This window comes from Montipora foliosa, chromosome 12, assembly GCF_036669935.1.
Source record: "Montipora foliosa isolate CH-2021 chromosome 12, ASM3666993v2, whole genome shotgun sequence".
Lineage (NCBI taxonomy): Eukaryota > Metazoa > Cnidaria > Anthozoa > Scleractinia > Acroporidae > Montipora > Montipora foliosa.
This window is the reverse complement of record NC_090880.1, coordinates 3,255,801-3,275,800: the sequence shown is the minus strand read 5'-3', so window position 1 is coordinate 3,275,800 and position 20,000 is coordinate 3,255,801. Positions and strand designations below refer to the sequence as shown.

Sequence of the window (20,000 nt, the reverse complement as noted above, 5' to 3'; positions counted from 1 at the left end):
AATATTTGCTTGAATGTTCATTGTCTGACCATTCTTTAACTTCAAACTAAAGTCGACCACTGGAGTCTTAAATTCCTTGGGCTTTGTAGAACCAAACGTGAAGACAGTCAGAAGTTCAGTATTGTTGGGCACCAACTGGAGTTTATTTACTAAATCTTCACTTATGCTAATATATGCTAATAAAGCAAACAGGTAAACATTCACCAAGCAGTTTCAATTTCTGGTGTGTATTTATCAGTAACTTATTTTGCATTTTATGCTAATATATGCTAATAAAGCAAACAGGCAAACATTCCAAGGGAATAGGTAGGCATGATTCAGGTCAGACAGTTAGGCCACTAGTCACACTATATGAGAGTTCTGTACTTGCTTCGCCCCGTAAAACGTAAATTTTCATCAAGTGATAAACCCATCTTCATCAGGATTTCAACCCCCTTTAGCTTACTCTCCGTGACTGCTCGGAATGTTACGTAATATATCAAAAACGAGTGCTTCTTGTTTCATCAGGGGTTCCAAACACCGAGAAACAGATCAAAGCACGACGACGAAGGTGGAGTGCTTCTATTGTTTCGAGGTGTTTTTGCCTAAACCTTTATCTGATGACCAGCTTTTAACTGATGAGGCCCTTCCAACTTCTACAAAGTAAAAAAAATGGCTTTAAACATTTTTAGACCATGGCAGCTGGAAAGAGAGACGAAAGTATCGATTTTGGATCCTGGCAGGCGGTTAAGTAAAAGATTATGACTCAAACAAGGTGAATTCTTTAAGCTGTGAAATACGATGGAACTACTAGCTTGCGAAGTTTGGCATAGAACTAGCTATAACGAGTCGGGGGAAATGTAACCACCCAACACTTTTTGCGGGATAGAATGTGTTCCGAAAGGTCAGTTGGAAGATAAAAGTGTTGTAGAGATATCGAATCCATTTGATACTCAGGGAGAGATGGGGATGTACATAAAAATGCTAAGATGCAGATTGGCGCGAAAGAAGGTCGGAATGTCCAGAACTGTAAAGAAGATAGTTAATAATTACCTGCCTTGTAATTTTTGAAGTTGCTAACAAAAATTCAGTTGTTTTGATCAGTGTATTGATCAGTTTTTGAACTAATAGCGGACGTGTCTTAATCCGTATTTTTATTGGGTATCAAGATACATTCACGAGACCAATATAGGGCACTCTGATTGGCTATAACTCATGAATAATTAATGATTTGAGAATAGCTTATCTTGTTACGAAAAATATTTATACTTGCCTTGATGTTGGTTGATGGTACCTGCGAAGATTACAATAATAAAACTTTAGTAATAGGAAATACTCCGAGGCATATGATGTTTCAAAACTGTTATTTTTTTCTCCAATCTGTTGATTTCAACCTCTCCAGCTTGGTTAAATTTTGCATCCTGGTTTGCACTCAAAAATTACGACAAAAACCGATAAGTGCAGGCAAACAATTGCGTTCAAAGTCTCTGAAAGGCAAGCCAAAGCACAATCATTAAAAGACATGTCAGATCCTTTTTATATTGTATAACACCATGAAATACGAGGAGAGCTTTCCCGCGAAAACATGACATCTTCACACGCGAAAAGACCACCGTTGCTATGGTTACATAGTAAATAACGCCTTTCGCGCCAAAAAGAAAACAGACATTCAAGTGAAATGGTTTAGTATATCATTGGTGTTTATATAATAAAGAGAACATTACATGGCCGCTCGGAGACACGAAATTCTCTTCTCGTGTTGAAAACTACACTCGTTCGCGTATTTTTCAACACTCGAAGAGAAATTTCGTTTCTCCGCGCAGCCATGTACTGTAATATCCTCCGTGCTATTCGCTTGCGTTTACGTTTCTGCTTTCTAGTCAGCTTATGCTGCCAGTAATAAAAAAAAAGCTCAACAGCTAAATCACATAGCTATACAAGTAGTTTCTAACAGCTAAATTGCGATTTGTTTGACTCTGACCATGATGAAGACTTTAAAAGTTGTAAGCAGGAAACCAGCTGGATATGCCATATACTACAGTAACTCTTACATGAAGACCCCTTGTCACTGCACGGCTAACGCCTTTCGCCACAAATTTTGTTCCATGCAGGGAACGAACGTCATCAGTTTCTATCATTCACAGGAAAAGAAAATAACTCATGTAATTATTAACTGATGGCTGTCACAAACCTTTTTCTTTAACATGTCCCTCCAGTGTCGAACATATTTTCCTTCCTCGTCATTTCCATCCAATGAGTCCGCGTACACTTGAAGGCACTTCTCCACTCTTTTTGAATCCAAAGTAGAGATAGCAGAGCTAAAAATGCGCAGTGTCTTGGTGATCTCAGAGCTGAACTTTCTCATTTCCTCGTCTAAATCATGCTCAGTGTCTCGATACGTGGCCACAAGACCTTTCGCCAGGTAAAGATCGTCGTAGCGACTTTCTACCTCATTGATCTCGCATTCTAGCGCTCGGACATTATGGTCTTGATCCAGCGCTGGGAAAACGTTTGCTATTGATTGAAGCTCATACTGTTGGAAAGAAAAAGTTCGGATGCTCTATCAGTAAAAAAAGCAGAACTGAATAATTAGGTTTACATAGCAGTCGAACAACATAATCTTAGCAACAGTTAGGAAGATATGTTAGCGGCTTGATCACCTTCAAACTATACGTAGCTTTGAAGCTTTACTCCTGCCGTTTTCTGGCTTTACAACATCTCGCTCTACCGTCCCACTCGAGGTCCGCCACGCTTGTGAACAGCCAACTGGGTTGCTTACTGCAAGCTAATTTCGTCACCTTATTATGTTTATTTGAATTATTTGTTTCTGTATTTGCCTGACCCCACTAACCTTTGTGCTATAAATACTGCCGAGGGTAAGCAAAGGTCAAGTTGTTTATTTCTTTCTTGTCGGAAGTGTAACAAACGTGTTTCATACTTTTCACTAAATTCTTACCGGTCACTAATAAAATGATAATGGGTGGTGACTAAACCTACCTGAATGGGGACTCCCTTTCCTTCATTGATTTTTTTCAATCTTGATGGAAACTCCTGAATAAGTTTCACCAGGTCCTCCAAGTTAGTTGGGTTTTTCTCTGGCAGGTCTGTTGCATAGTACTCGATAGATAAATCGCTAGCACTATCGCATTCGGACGACAGCTTCTTCAATTGAGTTTCTAAGCCGGCATGGACCACTCCTTGAATATCAAGTCCTCCATCAAATTTACCATTCATGGTCGTTCTGTGATGTCACAAAATAAAGCGTTGTTGGGTTGGTTATTGGTTGGTCTCTAGTGGGTTTCAATGTGATGGTGTTATGTACATTTCGTGTTCACGGAAGTGGTTGTGGTGTTGATTACGATGATGGCTGTGAATACGATGTTAAGTTGTTGGTGACGGAAAACAGGGATAGCGCGATAAGGTGATAATGACGATAATAACGACACTTATATTAGCAATGATGGTGGTAGTTGCGGTGACAATGTGAGATGTACGCCGTTTGTGATAAAGACGGTAATGATTGTAATGATTGATTGTGGCGGTGGTGTTGATGACATGACGGCATGGTAATGACGTGCCTGCTTCTAAAGCTTTTACTCATATTTCATCTAATTCCTTTTTGCACTGATAGTCAGCTCATGCGAGAAATATCTAAAGATTGATGACTTTTCCCCTTGACAACATTTAAGTGGAACCCTGTCATGGAGTTAATCAAGTAAACAAGTGTAACTTTTTGATTGATTGATTGATTGATCATTCACTAAAAACGCTACATTTTCAAGTTGCGCAAAATTATCAAAGATAAGCAATTCTGACATACAATTATTGGTGCGTCACCTTCCTGTGGAAGACGATGACTTGAATTTGAGGCTTGCAATCATTTCAGCGCCATAAGTCACGCTTCTCACATAGTGAGAACCCAGGGATGGAGATTTCTCCATTTCAGGTTTAGCAGTCGTTGCTCCATCCATTGTTTCATTGACCTTGAGAAAAAAAGGGTGATAACCAAACAGTTCCAAAGAAATATGTAATAGGAGTAGTAGTAATAGTAAACTCTATTTTTAAAGTGTTATTCGTTCTAGCATTTTCACACTAATTGGTGAAACTAATTACAAAACAAGGTAAACATCGATTAAAACTCGAGAAAACTCTTGTTAAGAATCCCTAATTACCTATTGCATCCTATTGAATAACTTCTTACATCCAATTAATGGAAAAAAAAACTGAGGTAAACACTAAAAAGTATAAAAAGTACAACCTAATCTAATATCTACCTGCATCCCATATCTTCGTTAATAAACTTAATGTTAAGTCTCTGTTCCTTATACGATGTTTAAAAGCATTCAGACCGTTCGTATGACGAAAATATCCTGAAGTCATTTATAAGATCGTTATTTTTCAGAAAGCACAAATCGCTGCATCTCACCGTTGTGCATTTCATGACAGCCAAGACCTCTGTAGTTCCCTCTTCCTTCTTGGTGTTACTGATGTACTTCCCTGCTCCTTCTACTTTGAGAATGTTTGCTTTGATCTTCAAAGAAATATCTCCAGATATGTTCAGCAAGTCTCTGACATCTTCGTTTGATTTTATGATTTTGTAACGGAACGAGAATGTGTTCACGTCCTGTGTTTTGATGTGGATATCTGGCTGAAAAAGGTCCACACCCGCTCTGTTATCTTTGGCGTCATATGAACGACCAATACACAAATTAGAAAAGGCCCACGCTGGCACATTCATCAGGAAATCTACAAACCAAATTGTGAATAAAAGATTTCAAATGTAATTTATAAATGTCATTTGTAAACGACGCTGCGGCAAATGTAAAGGAAAGCGAGAGACGAACCTGTCTTACAACATAATGGCATGGACTAATTATTATATAAACAATTTTCCTCGTCCAAAAAGAATGTTTCTCTCATTGTCAACGAATCTACTTATTAAGAGGCTGGTCTCTTTTCTAAGAATAATGTGACAAATTGGAGACACAAACCGACAAAAAAGATAGAGATTCCTCAATTCTATCGTTTATGTTAACATTTCTTCGAAAGCCGGTTTTAGTATTTCTCATTCTGATGTTGACATTAAACCATGTTCAGGCAAAAACTTGCAGTGCTGAGTTCTCTGTCGGGTTTTTGTTAAGCCTAACTTACTTGGAGTGGGCAAGATATCTCTCGGTTTCCGTTTTCATAAGCTCATATAAATGCAAGACTAGTTCCAAGAAAGCCGGAAACTTTTATTCATTCGATGTTGACATGACAAAACCTATCGATAGTGATGAATTTGCAGTTTGGGTGACCGTGATTGCCAAAGAACCTTTGCCAGTCAATAGATTGCGGTATGCTAATCGTAACTGCATTTCTGTGGACAATTCGTGTATGAAAATCGGATTGCATGAACACGGTTCAAAAAGGTAGACGAGGTAACACACAATCATTTTGGTAAAGTTCAGCTTTGGGTACAAGATCACACTTTACTGAATTAATCGATTGAATGGCTTTCGCTTTACGGTGTGCATTAAATAAATACACCTCATATTATGAGATCACGTTATTCTGAAACTTAACTGTAATGGATTGAGTATACCTATATCATCCAGCCCGAGGAATTCGGGTTATATTTGTTTTCTATGTCGATACGATCACGCCTTTTGCCAGTAGCATAGATTCTGAGAATATGGCACTGAATATGGCTAGATTATTATCCTGGGGCCGGTTCCTGGAAGGAGGAATAAATTACACCAAGTATAACAGTTATTCCACGGATAAATCTGCTATTCTAACAGAACAGAATTTATTCCGGAAATATGGGTATTCATGGAATAAGGCACATTTATCCCTGGAATAGAGTTATTACATCTTTCAGGAACTGGCCCCTGGTGCCGGTTCCTGAAGGGTGTAATAACTCTATTCCAGGGATAAACGTGCCTTATTCCGGCACATTTATCACTGGAATAGAGTCATTACACCTTTCAGGAACCGGCCCCAGGTCAATAAATTATTAATTCTTGTGATCTCATCCATGATAATCGATAACAGATAAATTGCATAGCTGTAGCTGTTGCTAGCCAAAATGCATTATATAATATCTTTTATAGGGCTCTTTTAACGTTTTCCTTCGTAAAGTTACTATTCTTTTAATTCTATACTGTATTATTGGTCATTTTAATGCGTAAATGATTCGAAGTCAAAGCAAATCTTTAGAGTCAAAGCGTGTCATGATCACGTTCGCTTCTTATAAAGCTGGAGGCGAGGAAACCGGTGATTCAAGATCATTTTGATTCGAATGATACTTGCAGCAACCGAAATAATTAGTGTAGATTCATTTGGTTTCTAAAACGTCAAGGAAATGCCATGCTAGTAACGTTATGGATCCCATGAAAACTGAAGTTACAAACATTAGTTACAATCAGACAAGAAAGGCCAAGTAGCAAGCAAATCTATTGACTGCTGAATAAAACAGGAGAATCATAACACTCGATGGATGCATTCTCTGTCTTACCTTTGAGTTAAGCGGGCCAGTAGCGAGACTTTCAACTTGTTAAAGTGATCTCGAGTCATGCACAATCTCGCTGGGGCTTCTGCCTTAGTTGACAAACTGGGAGTGGCGGCAAGGAAAGCTCAACAACCTTCCACAGCTATAACCTAGCAACATTGACAGAAAAACACCGAGAAGGAGCAAATTGACCAATGGTGAGTCCCCCAATTCTGTAGCAATTGTTTGTTAAATGTTCAATAATTAATTTTGTCTTTTACCCAGTCTTATTGGGGGTTGCCCCACCCAAAACTTTGCTTTACAAGACTGAACCTAAAGGCGAGATGTTTGTTCGATGAAGTACGATTCCGTTATTTATTGTTGAATTATTTCTTCGAGGCAGCTTTCAGGTACGCTATTTGCTAATAGTGATGTGTTGTAGTCCAACAGTCCTCTTGATGGAAAACTAAGGGCATTCGTGATCACACTCAAACTTCCGGCTTTACTTTCACTTCGTTTGTCTCATATTATTTGTGGTGCTGCATCTCATTGGGCTCTCACTCTTGACCATAATTCGCCGAAATTTACGGCGTGAAAGGTAGAAAATATAATCGCTTAAACCTGCAGGCAGTTTTCAAAATATAATACAAGAAATATGGTTGGATTTGCTTAGAGCTTTGGGCTCTAGCACGGTCTACTACTCCCCGAGTGACCACTACTTTCGAACGTGAAACAAGTCTTCAAAATTCCTCTTTGTAACTTCGTGTACTTTAATGGAACCTTGAAGTTTTTTCCAAGTTAAAAAACAAGAAACAAAACAAAAATATACCTGGGAAATTCAGAAAATGCGTTTGATCAGAACTGACGATCGTCGTACAAGTTTGTTACTGGTCATGCGTGGCGTAGATTCAAACTGGGTCAAATTATCGACTTACATATTTTTTGAAATTATAATCCTGTCTGGAGAAGTGTGAACAAGGAATCGTTATTCAGTTGCTGATGTAAACGCAATTTATTGCAAAGACGTAGAACGAGAAGCAAAGCTTCCATAAATTGTTTTGACAGTCGGCTATTAATCTTCCTCTTTTTCGACTGTTTCTTAACCTGTCACAGAACGTGGATAATCTCTCAATTTTGTTGACTTTCTTTTTCTCAGAGCCGATTCATTTACGATTCACTTTATCTCTTTAAGGCATCAAAAACATCCGTCGCTATCAGTTTGAGTAAGTTTAACCTCGTCCACGGAATATTTCTCAGCTATATAATTTGTCTACAGAAAGGCACAGCCGCAAACGAGATAATAATTTGTGTTACAGTCAAACCAAGTGAAGCGTACCCCTCAAGATTGCATTAATGAACTGATTATTTGAAACTTGAACCCGCTAGTCGTTTCAAGAATGCAATAATGAATTGATTATTCGAATATTGAACTCGCTCGTTCGATCCAAGAATACGGCTAACGGGTTCCGTTTCCGAAAAATCGATTCAGTATTGCATTCTAGAAACAGTGAATTGATTTTTCGAAAACGGAAGCCGTTAGCGAATTTAGCCGTATTCTTGGATCGAGCGAGCGAGTTCAATATTCGAATAATCAATTCATTATTGCATTCTTGAAACGACTAGCGGGTTCAAGTTTCAAATAATCACTTCATTAATGCAATCTTGAGGGGTACGCTTCACTTGGTTTGACTGTAATTTGGTCGATTCGACGCGTGAGTGACTCCTCAATTCTGGCCCGAAGCTCCTCCACACTGAGGGGTGGAACACGTTCATAAAACTTAGAAAGATTTCATTCTCTCTGAGTGCAAACGTAACTGCCATCAATGATTATATGCCTGTCGAGGCGATTCCTTCTATTTCAATCTGTTTTTATAAAAAAACGGCTAATTATAGAGTCAACTATAAAGTATACAAAGCAATACCAGTTGGGAAACTAAATAAGGATCTAATTTTTCCTCCAGGATCAAAGATGAATATTCCTGCGTTCACTGCCCCCACTTTGAGCATTGGCAGCACATTTGATTTAAACCGTGCAAGAAAAGGCCAAGATATTTTCCCATCGGATATCCCAACAAAGACTGAAAATGTCAACTCGTTTTCCTTCCGCTACAAAGTCGTCGCGGAAAACGACGAAGTCAAAGAATTATTGGGTGTACCCTTTGATCTGCCATTGAGGATCAAGGCAAACAAGGTATCTGTGGAAGGTCCAGGGAAATATTTCACCGACATTAAAACCGAGGAAGGAAAAACTGAAGTATTGATTCTCATGAAATGCATCACGGTAAGACTCGTTGCGTCGTTTGATAAAACTGTCTTCTACTTAAATGTTATGTTATGTTTTATGATACGATTTGCATCGATTCTGATAAAGCTCGAATAGCATTTAATTGAGAGTTCCTTTTCGTGAATGAATAACATTTCTTGGATTAGAAGTCAGAAGAACACTAACAAACCCGAGCTTTTGCCGAACACGAGTTAGAAGATTAAGAAAATAACACAAACAGCGGTGATAAACATTGTATTCCAACGCATTTTTATAAAACATGACGTTATTTTCTTAATCAAGCTACGATGGCCTAAGAACAAGAGTTTATACGAGTTAGAAGATCACGGTGTGAAAACTCTTGAGCTGTTATTTAAGTGCGTTTTCTTTTAAGGTCTCCAAGAGGATAGACCACTCAGCAAAGCCTAGTGAGATCCTGAAAAGACGAAATGTGGTTGATGGACTGGGTACCCATTATGTGAGGCGCGTCTTATATGGAGGTCAGATGGTGGCGAGTATCAAACTCAGTTTTCCACCAACCTTAACAAGGTATATATATGGAAAATATTTTATTTAAATTCGCTTATTTCTTTGCCAGTGAAGGGCCATATATCCCCAAACCATGTTTCTAATATAAGTGCCTGTAAAGATCAGTTATGCAGTTCATTTATTTTTAATTACAGTTTGTGATAATTTTTTCAACTGCAAAAGTGCTTGCTTGCTTCCTTCTTCTATGATTTTCATATATTCATTCTCATTAATTACTTACTTAGTTGCTTATTTCATTGCTTGCCTGCTGTGTTATTTACTTACAACCTAAAATCTCCTGACCTGTCAGTTCACGGAATTCAAGCTTTGGTTATTCCCTGTCAGATTGAGAATATATATGTTGAAGTATTTGTGTAAGCTCAATTTAAAATGAAACAAAATGAACACAATAAGCAGTGATTTCCTTTTCGCTCCATTTTAGACCTAACATGAAAGGGACCGTACAGGGAGAATTGCCTTCTAAAGATTTGGCTAAGGCTTTGTCTCAACAACTGAATATTATGTCATCCGAGTGCGAAGGGGCATCCAGCATTTCTATTTGTTACTACACAACAGAAATGCCTTATCAGCCTTTACCGACTTGCAATCTTCAGGAGCTGATAACATTGTTACAGGCCTTCAGAGTACACACAATCAACGAAGGGAAAGAGATTCCTATTGAGGTATTTTTCCTTCTTTGATTTAGTCTGGGCTTTCTAGGCTGGTTACTGACATTTTAAACTCGTGAATGGGAAGCTATGAGCGAGTTGTAGCAGTTTGTTGAGGAAAAGACTCACTAGCTCGGTCGCTCGGTCGATGGGTCGTTAAGTCCGCCTTCTTCGATATTTTGATTTCTTTAAATCGACTCAAAAATTAATAGATCCAACGAAGAAATGTTAAAATGGCATTTAAACTAAAAAACTTGTGACTATATATAAATTGTAAAAAATTCTTGACTGTTTGCATTTCTGTCACCTAGGTGGAGCTTCAACCAACAGAGACATTGATACCATCTGTGAAAACATATCAGCCAAATCGGGCTCTGGTAAAAACGTTGGAGGAAATAGAAAACCGCTTTGACGATCTTCGCACTGCTGACTACTTGGTAAAGAAGTACCATAAACAGAACGATGGCGAGTTGGAGGAAGACGTGAAGCGATTTGGTCAGGAAGTACGTGAAGTGATGAAAATCTACGTGGATGCCATCTCGATGTTAAACGTGGGTGGAAAGGAAAGCCAATTTGACGACTGCTTTACGGCTTATGAAAGCGCCTTGGACGGGTATGATGAGGAGGGAAAGTTTGTCCAATTCTGGAGAAACGTTCTGACGAAAACAAAGGTTTGTTTTAAGATAGAGTCCGTATCAGGTCCATGAGTTACTTTTGCCACTTTTTTGGCTACTTTTAGAACTTGAAAATCGTTTCTTTCGAGCAAGATCAAAATACATAAACATTTCAGTTTGTAGGATGCAGCCTCTAGTCTTATTGAGATAACAATTACAAATTCGCGTTAGCTTTCAATAATTTACGGAGATATTAATGTTTTCTCCTAGCTACTTGTGTCAGGTGCCACCAATTCGCTGTTTAATCTTAGAAATAGCGATTGCAGGACAACTTAGAAAACAAACCTGCAAGATCAAATTCAATGGACGGCCGGGATGTAGTGATGTAATCTTCCTAAGAAGGATCAACACTACCGAGAAAAACATCGAAAAAGTATAGACAAAATCTAAGACAGGAAGGATTATAGTGTTTCTAGTTTTTACATCAAAGGCTTTGAAATGAATTGCCGTGAAGCATAATTGTTTCTGTTCAATCATGATCAGCGTTTAATTTGTGTCTGTTTATTTAAGAATTATCTTTACCATAAATATATATATTTTACTTTTTTCAATTTCAAGCTTCCACCAGGGAAAGATCTCAGTATTGTTTTGATCGGACAACCAGGAAGCGGAAAAAGTGCAACCGCAATCAGTATCGTTGGAATCGCTGGAAAGCACATCTTTAAAACAACTCCCTGGTCAACCACTACAGCGTCGTCAGAATTTCAGTTTGGGTGCAGAATAGAGGAGCGAAAGATTGACGTGTTGGACACCCCCGGAGTTCTAAAGGGAGAACTCGAAAAGGAGGTCCCTAAAATTCTCAGCAAGTACCCTAACGGATTCGACGCCATCGTCCTAGTAGCGAAGTATGGCGAAAGGCTGACTGCTAAAGATGCAAAAGCGTTGCAGTTACTGCGAGAATTTTTAGGTGACAAAGCTAAGGACCATATCATATTGCTTCTTACTTACGCAGACCAAGCTGAGCACGAGACTAAAGAAGACAGAGTCACATTGTCCCTTGACGCATACCGTGAGCTCTGGCTGCAAACTCTTCCAGACTGGGCTCAAACGTTTATCGAAGAAATAGATGAAAGAGTCATTTTCTTCAACAACCGATTGAGTCCAGAGAGAAACCCTGACGCTTACAAAACTCAACTGTCGCAGTTAATACGGGTAAGCTTAGGAAATCTAAAAGTAGAATTTCCACGAACTAGACCCATGATGACTGACCCCTGAAAGCCTTTTTGAATTTTCGAAAATTTAATATGACTTTGGATCTCCTCTCCAATTTTTCTTCGAGCCTTTCATTTCACAGTACAAAGCAGGTACTTACAAGACAATATCTATGAAAAGGACTAAAATACAAATATTACTTTCCATACAATGTTTAACACGAATTGAAAAGAAAACAACTAACAGTACAATATATTACATTAATACAGTAAACTACAGAAACTTACAGTTATTAACAGTGCTAGCACAGCCAATACTATTTACAACACACTATTAACTTGTAATTTAATAATGGCATTATCAAAATTACACCAGGAACGATTCAACTTAATTAATTAGGGAATTAACCCACTTCCTCTCGAAGTATTTCTTATAAACTTTTCTTTCAATTTCGTTTACTACATAACATACTTTTTAAGATGTTAAATCTCAACGCTTATCGTTGATCGGTAATTAAAACACAGGGGTTAACGAGCTCGTTGGTGAGTTATTATCACTTAAAACTTAAGTCAACGGTGTTGCTGAAAGGTTATATTGTTGTTAGGGTAGCATATTTTGTGAAGCGGATATGCATAACTTGTTCACAAATGGCTGTGCATTTGTTTGATATCAGTTTTCTAGAAATAATATGAGGGGTGGCGAATGGTTCTTCAAAAACTCTGGGTCTCGCAAAATTTTAGTCGAATTTCACGGGTCTCGCAGTCTCGTTTTTTATATGAAGGTGTCAAACACTTTGAAGTCTCGGTCTCGCAATCTAAAAAGTCAAAATGTCTCGGGCTCGCAAAGAAAAACGCTGGTCTCGCCGTCTCGCAAAGTCTCGCATTTACCATTCGCCACCCCTAATATGTTAATTCTGGTAGTGCTGAATATTCGTGGAGTGAAACCAGTGTCAGCCACCTTTAGGATTTTGAAAGGCAGAAAAAACACGAAAAATTATGTCTAACTTTGCCATAACAACCACATTTATACATACAATATTCAACAGTCTTTTCATTCAAAATTCACAGTCTTTAGAAAGGTAATAACATACTACCGAAAAAGGTTAATTCCAAGAGTGTTCTTTAGAGTGAAAGGATTGCTTGCTTTCGGTCGCCTTTTTTTTGTGCGTCCTGTGTTTACAACTTAGCCTACACGCTCAAGCTTTCTCAGACAATAACTCAAAATTCTAATCAAGATTTCTAATTTCTAGGCAATAGATGGTATTGTCAAAACCACGCCACCCTACTTGCAGACCGCGGAATCTAGAGAAGACTTAACAAGGAAGATAAAGAAAGCCACAACAAAGCCAACTAAAAGCGGAAGGAAGTCTCAACAAGATGGCTGGGAGTTTTTGGATGTACCTGGTTATGATGAGCCAGTTACTGTGGCTGTGGGCGATACACAACACCAGGATGCGAATACAGACGGTTCTTTGCGGGAGAGAGTATTTGATTTTATCACCACATATTGCACGATCTTGTAAACCGAACAGAGAAACTGCTTTTTCATACCCCATTACGTTATTGAGTAGGTCAGAGTACTTTCTTCCCAGAATTGAATATGCTCACACGTCTTTCTTTACATTATAATGAGCTCTAGCAAACTTTTTAGAATACTTCAATCTTTAAATTAAGACATGGCGATTCTGGAATCTTACTTGTCACATGTTTAACTCTCGGTACTTTTACATTCTCTGGCCTACAGTTCTTAGCAGTTATGGAACGCAGCATTTCTCAGCTGAGCCGGACGGTCATAGTTAATGTAACCGGGCAATGGACTTGTTCAATTACAACTGCCTGCTTCAATTGATCTAGAGACACATGTTGCATTGCTGATACTCAGTATTTATGTTTTTCACTCCTAAGGTTTGAAGACGTGCATGTTTTAAATAGAGAGATTAATAAAGGCAATTTAGCAATCGCGACAGTACTGTGAAACAAAAATCAATTGGCGATAACATTATTGCAAAGACAGGGTCAGTATCTAGTTGTAGTTTCCTAGCAACAGGGACCTGGAACAATATAAAACTTAACACCGACTGTATTGACTCAAGTTTAAACCTCTCAACAAAAGACTTAATAGAACAATTTCTGATTTCTCAAACTCAGCGCTATAATATAGAAACAAAATCTGTTAACAAGGGAGAACTACTGTCTGTTCACACAACACACGCCAGAGGCAAAGAACCAACACGAAAAAAAGAAAAGAGAAAATCATGCCAAAGAAACTAAATATTTGTAAGGACTATGAACGCGTTCATTTTCAAAATGGTCGAGTCTTATAACTGTTTTATTCCACGAAAGAAGTGAAAGGTTCATTCAAATACTTTTTGATTGAAACCAGATCTTTCGGATTGAAGATGAGTTTCCTCTTTCTTTCAACAGGTAGAAGCAATCTGAATGTATTTAAGACAGTTGCAAATATCAATTATTATTATTCAACACATTGTGACTATGTCCAAATATGGTCATAGCGCGCTCAATATTTGTCGTGCGTACTCAGCAGCCTCGTCGACTAAATATAAGTATCAGGCGGTATTCCGCGCGATCTCACAGGATAATTGTTAAATGATTTTGTTCCTATAATTGTCGAAGAATGAGCACAGTTTTCAAACCCTTTAAGTAAATCCCTTTATGTGCGCTGCAAGCGTCCTTTGCGAAAGCGAGACTCCTATGAACACACCTTTGTTTCCTTTTCCTGTTTTCATCGCTCGATTTAAACGTCAAAAGTGAACTGATTGACACAATGCTTTTAGTCCACTTGGCGGTTTTTTACAAGTCGCTTGGAATTCCGTTTTCTGCGGTGAACCCGCCTCCGAAAAGGAACAAAAAAATGGGTCACACCTCACATTAGTTTCCTTTACACTACTGAGAATTGTTTCCGTGACCACGCATCAGGCTGTCACTCTGATAAGTTATGCCAATCACCCTCACCCCTCCCAACCCTCACAAACCCCACTCCACTCTTGGTTGGGCCAAGAATGACCAGCCTACAACACTCTTGGCTTACATCAAATTTAAGGCTGGCAAGAGGCTTCATCCCCTGACAAACTACCAGCCCCAGTGGAAACACCTACAGTCTCAGACACATTTCTTGGGACACATCTTATACCCTTTTCCCTCTGATTTGTTAGCAGAATTGAGAGGAATGTTATTGAGCGATGGAAGAGGAAGACTCGCGGGAGTGACAGGCTAGGGTAGTTTGAAATTGTCCATTGCAAAGATCATTGCACGAGACCAAGATTTCCAGTATCCGACAAAATAGTAAAATTTTTCTTTGAAAAAAATATTGGCCATCTGTTTCAATAAGTTCATTGAATACTTGAATCCCTATTGTTCACACACGAGCAAGTGAAAATCAGCAAAACGACTTGTCCATGAAAACTTGCTATTGCGAAACCAGCTCGATACGTACATAAATAACTATCGCCCCATCTCCGTTATCCCAGTAGTGTCGAAAGTGCTTGGAAAACTTGTCTATGACCAACTTTACCATTACCTAAATGATAATAAACTGCTGTCAAGTTGTCAGTCAGGGTTCCGTTCCTTACACAGTACCATTACAGCTTTGCTTGAGGCGACAAATAGCTGGTCTGTTAACATCGACAATGGCTTCCTGAATGGCGTCGTTTTCATTGACCTTAAAAAGTCATTCGACACTATCGACCATGAAATCATTTTACGCAAGATGTCATACTTCGCGCCGACCAGGAAACTATCACTTGGTTTCAATCGTACCTAAGCAATCGGACCCAAAGATGTAACGTTAATGGAAGACTGTCAACTCCTCGCACTATTACTTGTGGGGTTCTGCAAGGCAGCATATTAGGTTCCTTGCTATTTTTAATGTACATTAACGATCTTCCTAACTGCCTCCGGGAGGCTTCCCCGAGAATGTTCGCTGACGATACCAATATAACCCTAACTTCACAAACTTTAACGGAGCTTAAACTAGCATTAACTCCTGAACTCAGTAACCTTAACTGTTGGCTGAGAGCCAACAGGTTGAGTTTAAATGTGGCTAAGACGGAGTCAATGATAATTGGATCTAGGCAGAGATTAAACACTCAATGTGACGAGGTTGATATACGAATTGATGACGAAATGATCAAAAGAGTAGATCGCACTCAATCCCTCGGTGTTACCATTGATGATCGGCTTTCTTGGTCAAATCATGTAGACGAATATGCAGGAAAGTTTCCTCAGCTATAGGAGCCTTAAAACGAATACGGCACTTTATCTCAGCTAATACTGCGCTTCAAATTTTTAATGCTTTAATATTACCTCATTTTGATCATTGCAGTCCTGTCTGGGACTGCTTAAGTGGCCAGTCAAGTGATAAGCTGCAAAAATACAAAATCGCGCAGCTAGGGTAATTACTAAATTACCCTTTGATACGACCTCCAACCTCCTTCTCGATAATCTTAAGTGGGAGAAGCTTTCTCTCCGACGTAAAAAACAGAAAGCACTAATTATGTATAAAACAATTCACGATCTTGCCCCGGAATACCTTCAACGCCTTTTCAGTCAACGAGATGCTGAATATAACTTGAGAAACTTAGAAGGTAAACTTACTCTACCCAAGCCAAATACTAATTATTTGAAACGAAGTTTCTGTTATAGCGGGGCCTGTTTGTGGAACAATTTGCCCGAATTAATACTTAAGAAATGCTGACTCTATTGGGCAGTTCAAACGCACAATCAAGCAAGTATCTGACCTATCGGATTCCCACACGGCAATCATGTAAAACAGTTGTAAAGCCTTTTTTTTTACTTTTTTTTAGCTTAACTGATGATTCTCCGTGTTTAAGTTTTACTTATTTACTTACTTACTTACTAACTTACTTACTTATTGTAGTTGACCGATACAAATCAGCTCACCATTCTGCCAAAAGTACGTTCTAGATCTGATAATAAATTTTTGATTTAGACGCACTAGACATTTAAAAAATAATTTATAATTTATCACTTTTTGCCTAAAACAAACGTTCTTTCACAGCCTCGCAGGAATCCTGGAATGGTGCTGAGCACATAAGAAGATAAAATTTCCGCTTACCTAGATCTGGCTATTCCGTGATTGGCTAGAAACATACTTGTTACCCTAAAGGAGTAAACGGCTGAGAATATCCATTCTGATCTAGGGTTAAGAACTGCCAGAGATAATCTTGAGATGAATTTCTAAGGCGCTTGCATTTACCGGTATATTAAAGAGCTTAGGAAATTTGGACTGCTGAAGAAAGAGGAGGCCAAAATATCACCGTATTGTGCCGACTTATTTATCTTTCGTTAATATGAATTGAACGATCTGCGGACGAAAATCTAACGGAGATATTGCTATAAGGACTATCCGATTTTAGTTTAATCTATTAGCGTGCTATCACGAATCCCGTTCTCTTATTGGCTACGCTACTCGCTATCTATGCTGTGAAAGATAGTGAGTAGCTATAGCGGGTTGTCAACAAAATGGGGGCCACTTCTTCGAATTTTCAAAGCGTCTGCAAGGAGGATTTAGATAATTTACTTGGAATGTTTAGTTTTCAACGATTATTAGATTTATACCAAGACAATTAGATTATTCGCTCTCGATTGCTATGCGTAATAGCTGACTTGGGCTGCACCCTCATCAACTGTCACGCGACGTAAATCTCGAGGTCATAATCAAGTTGTCAACCATAGTAAAAATGAAAAAAACAAAAAACAAAATGTCTAACCTCATTCATAAATTAATTGTCTCTATATCGCCAGTGCGATAAAGTAAAGGAATCTTCAAAGAGGGAAAGACACGATACGTTGTTGTAAATTATGTCTAGAAAGGGGTACTAAAAGCAGGTGCCGCTTGTCCGTTCAAGCCAAAAAATGGCGCCAAATCGGTGTCTCATTGGTCACGGAAAGGTATTTTGCTGTCCTGTTTCCTCAGCCGTCCTCTTGTGATCAGCAGGAAAATGGTGGGTTGTACGTACGCTTTCATTTACAAAGTACGAAAATATTAGTTATCTCAGCTTTGTTCCACTGCCTGCTCGCGCGTGATCAGAGGTGTTCCGACAACCGGAACTGTCCTTTTTCACTTCGCAAGGCGTACAAATAGATGTCTGTTCCTTCTATGAACAGGACGCCACTTTTATACAATCGAGTAGACGATCATACAGATGACTACGTCTTAAAACTCCACACCAATGAGCCATTAGCCCGGCGAAGAGCTATTACCTCTCCTTCTCCAGACTCAATGAAGACATTGCCATCAGGAGAAACGAAAGGAGAGTAAAAAAAGTTCGACCTTACCTAGTCTGGTGAAAAGGAGGATAGGGAAAACTGAGATGGCTGCATTGATTTGGTTTTCAAAGTTTCTAAATATGACATTGAGTCCAAAGACCGATTTCCAAATGAACGGCGTATCGACATAGCATATCACACTACCATATCACACTGAGCAGACCAAATATAACAACACATTCAAATCTTTTCTGATTTATATTTGCCATTATGAAAGTGGCTCAGATCAATCTTCAAAAAAGTTTTGGGACCGACGCGGGGGAGTGGTAGGGGAGGCGACTCAACTCGGATGTTTTGAGAGCAACATGACATGACCCACGTTTCAGACCAAAGTACGTCCATTTAAAACACCCGTCTTCACACTTAGCCCCTAAAACCCATCCCCACTTTCAGCACTGAATTTAATGAACCAAATTACATAACGTGGTGATGACTGCTGGATATTTTGAGGCTTTATAGAAAAAACAAGATTATATTAGTAAAATTCTTAGTTTACCACTTATTGTGGCAAGGGTAATTGTGACGAAAAGAATTCAAACTATTGGGTTAACAGCTGACCTGTAGCAGTTTAAATTAAGACAAACGTGTACACTGAATAAGCAGAAATAAAGTGAAATAGTCACATCTTATTTCAGGCAAATGTAGAGTTGTTTACAAATAACAGGAGTGTAGAGAGGCTTGAAATTATTTGCAATGTGGTTACGCGCAGGAGCGTAACCTACACACAGCATAGCCGCATGAATCCAAACGCCTATCAAAAGCTGCGCGTGCGACACATGGAAAGGAATGCATTTTGGACTAATTCTGCTCATTGACAATTCATTATCACTGAAGAGACGAACTGAGAGATCAATGACCTCTGACTCAGTTAACGTTCGTATTGTTAGAGTAAACACATCAGCTGTTTTGTAACAAAAGTACAGCCTAGCCTTAGTAGGATTTAAAGCTCATAAAATAGCTCTGGCTAACTTCCTGAACTTCTCCTTCCCTTTCTACTTACCGAAATTCCATTCTGTGTATAACCAACAGGATAGTATTGAATAGGGTCTCCAATCGCTCACGTTCCTGTCAATTAACTCCCTCCCCTCCTCGTCTCCCCTTCTTACATAGCATTACAAACCTTTTTGGTTATTGATTATACTTCAAGTCGCAAAAATCGAGGATTAACTTTAGAAACAACGAAAGTTTCTTCTCTTTGTATACCACTTTCCTCCAGGGCAATACCCACGTGCTCTTCATTAAAAGCTTGAGCGGAACCAATCATCCTCAAACCATAGTACACAATGATTTTTTGACATACAGTGGAACTGTGATTTGATGACGCACGCACCGTAGTAAGAATCGTGTACCCAGCATATCTTTATCACAACTAAAACAATGGTGAGCTGAATGAAGGAAAAACTCATTTAATGTAAATCAAGTTTTAACTAAATCCTTGTTTTATGGCTTTCCTCTTTGACCCATCGAAGAGCTACGCATGTGCTGCGTGGCATGCGCTTTGTTTACTGGGCAACAACAGAGATAACAATTTCTGGATTGAGGTAAGACTTAACTAAAGTTTTAAAACGATTAAAATTACCTTTTTCCCTAATGGCACAAGGCAATTAGTAATAGTCCTACGCGTGGCATCAGTAGAAGCTCGCCACAAGGCTGTACATTATAACGAGAGTTCTCCTTAACCATAACCAAATCGCTGATGACCACCTTTTGTCCGTGGGGTTCCATTGCAAAATAAAGTAAAATAAAGTAAAATAATGTAATAATATTAAGATTTTGTCGACGGGTCCATAATGTGGCATAAAATTTTGCCACGATAACGACAGATATTTAATTCCGAGAAAATTTACCTGTATCCAGCGTTCAGTGCCACTAACAAAGAGGACTTGGTGTCTTCAAACACATCAGCCGTACCGAAACCGAGCTTAAATAGGCACTACAGAAATAAAATGACAGTTT

The 20,000-nt window shown here is 38.8% G+C and overlaps 3 protein-coding genes across 5 annotated transcripts in view; 2 read left to right on the top strand and 1 right to left on the bottom strand.

Annotated features, from left to right (window-relative positions):
- LOC137979622 (uncharacterized) overlaps nucleotides 1–20,000 on the bottom strand; it is a 264,679-nt gene that overhangs the window by 15,510 nt on the left and 229,169 nt on the right. The window contains exons 1-7 of one of the 3 annotated variants that reach the window (XM_068826934.1): nucleotides 6,479–6,540; nucleotides 5,564–5,695; nucleotides 4,406–4,725; nucleotides 3,817–3,962; nucleotides 2,977–3,220; nucleotides 2,171–2,512; nucleotides 1,253–1,273 (exon numbers count right to left, since the gene is read on the bottom strand). In XM_068826934.1, coding sequence (XP_068683035.1) covers nucleotides 1,253–1,273; nucleotides 2,171–2,512; nucleotides 2,977–3,220; nucleotides 3,817–3,962; nucleotides 4,406–4,717 — 1,065 coding nt within the window. In that variant the 5' untranslated portion in view covers nucleotides 4,718–4,725; nucleotides 5,564–5,695; nucleotides 6,479–6,540. Of the gene's footprint in view, nucleotides 1–1,252; nucleotides 1,274–2,170; nucleotides 2,513–2,976; nucleotides 3,221–3,816; nucleotides 3,963–4,405; nucleotides 4,726–5,563; nucleotides 5,696–6,478; nucleotides 6,618–20,000 lie in introns of those variants that run through there. The other 2 variants (XM_068826933.1, XM_068826932.1) reach the window with 2 other exon arrangements.
- The window catches only part of LOC137979644 (uncharacterized), a 169,242-nt gene that overhangs the window by 71,145 nt on the left and 78,097 nt on the right, over nucleotides 1–20,000 (top strand). The gene's annotated exons all lie outside the window — the stretch shown is intronic.
- Nucleotides 6,748–14,249, top strand: LOC137979627 (uncharacterized). Its single transcript, XM_068826940.1, has 7 exons — nucleotides 6,748–6,861; nucleotides 8,413–8,732; nucleotides 9,109–9,263; nucleotides 9,685–9,925; nucleotides 10,222–10,581; nucleotides 11,143–11,736; nucleotides 12,986–14,249. The coding sequence occupies exons 2-7, from the start codon at nucleotides 8,421–8,423 to the stop codon at nucleotides 13,256–13,258; spliced, it is 1,935 nt and encodes a 644-aa protein (XP_068683041.1). The 5' UTR covers nucleotides 6,748–6,861; nucleotides 8,413–8,420; the 3' UTR covers nucleotides 13,259–14,249.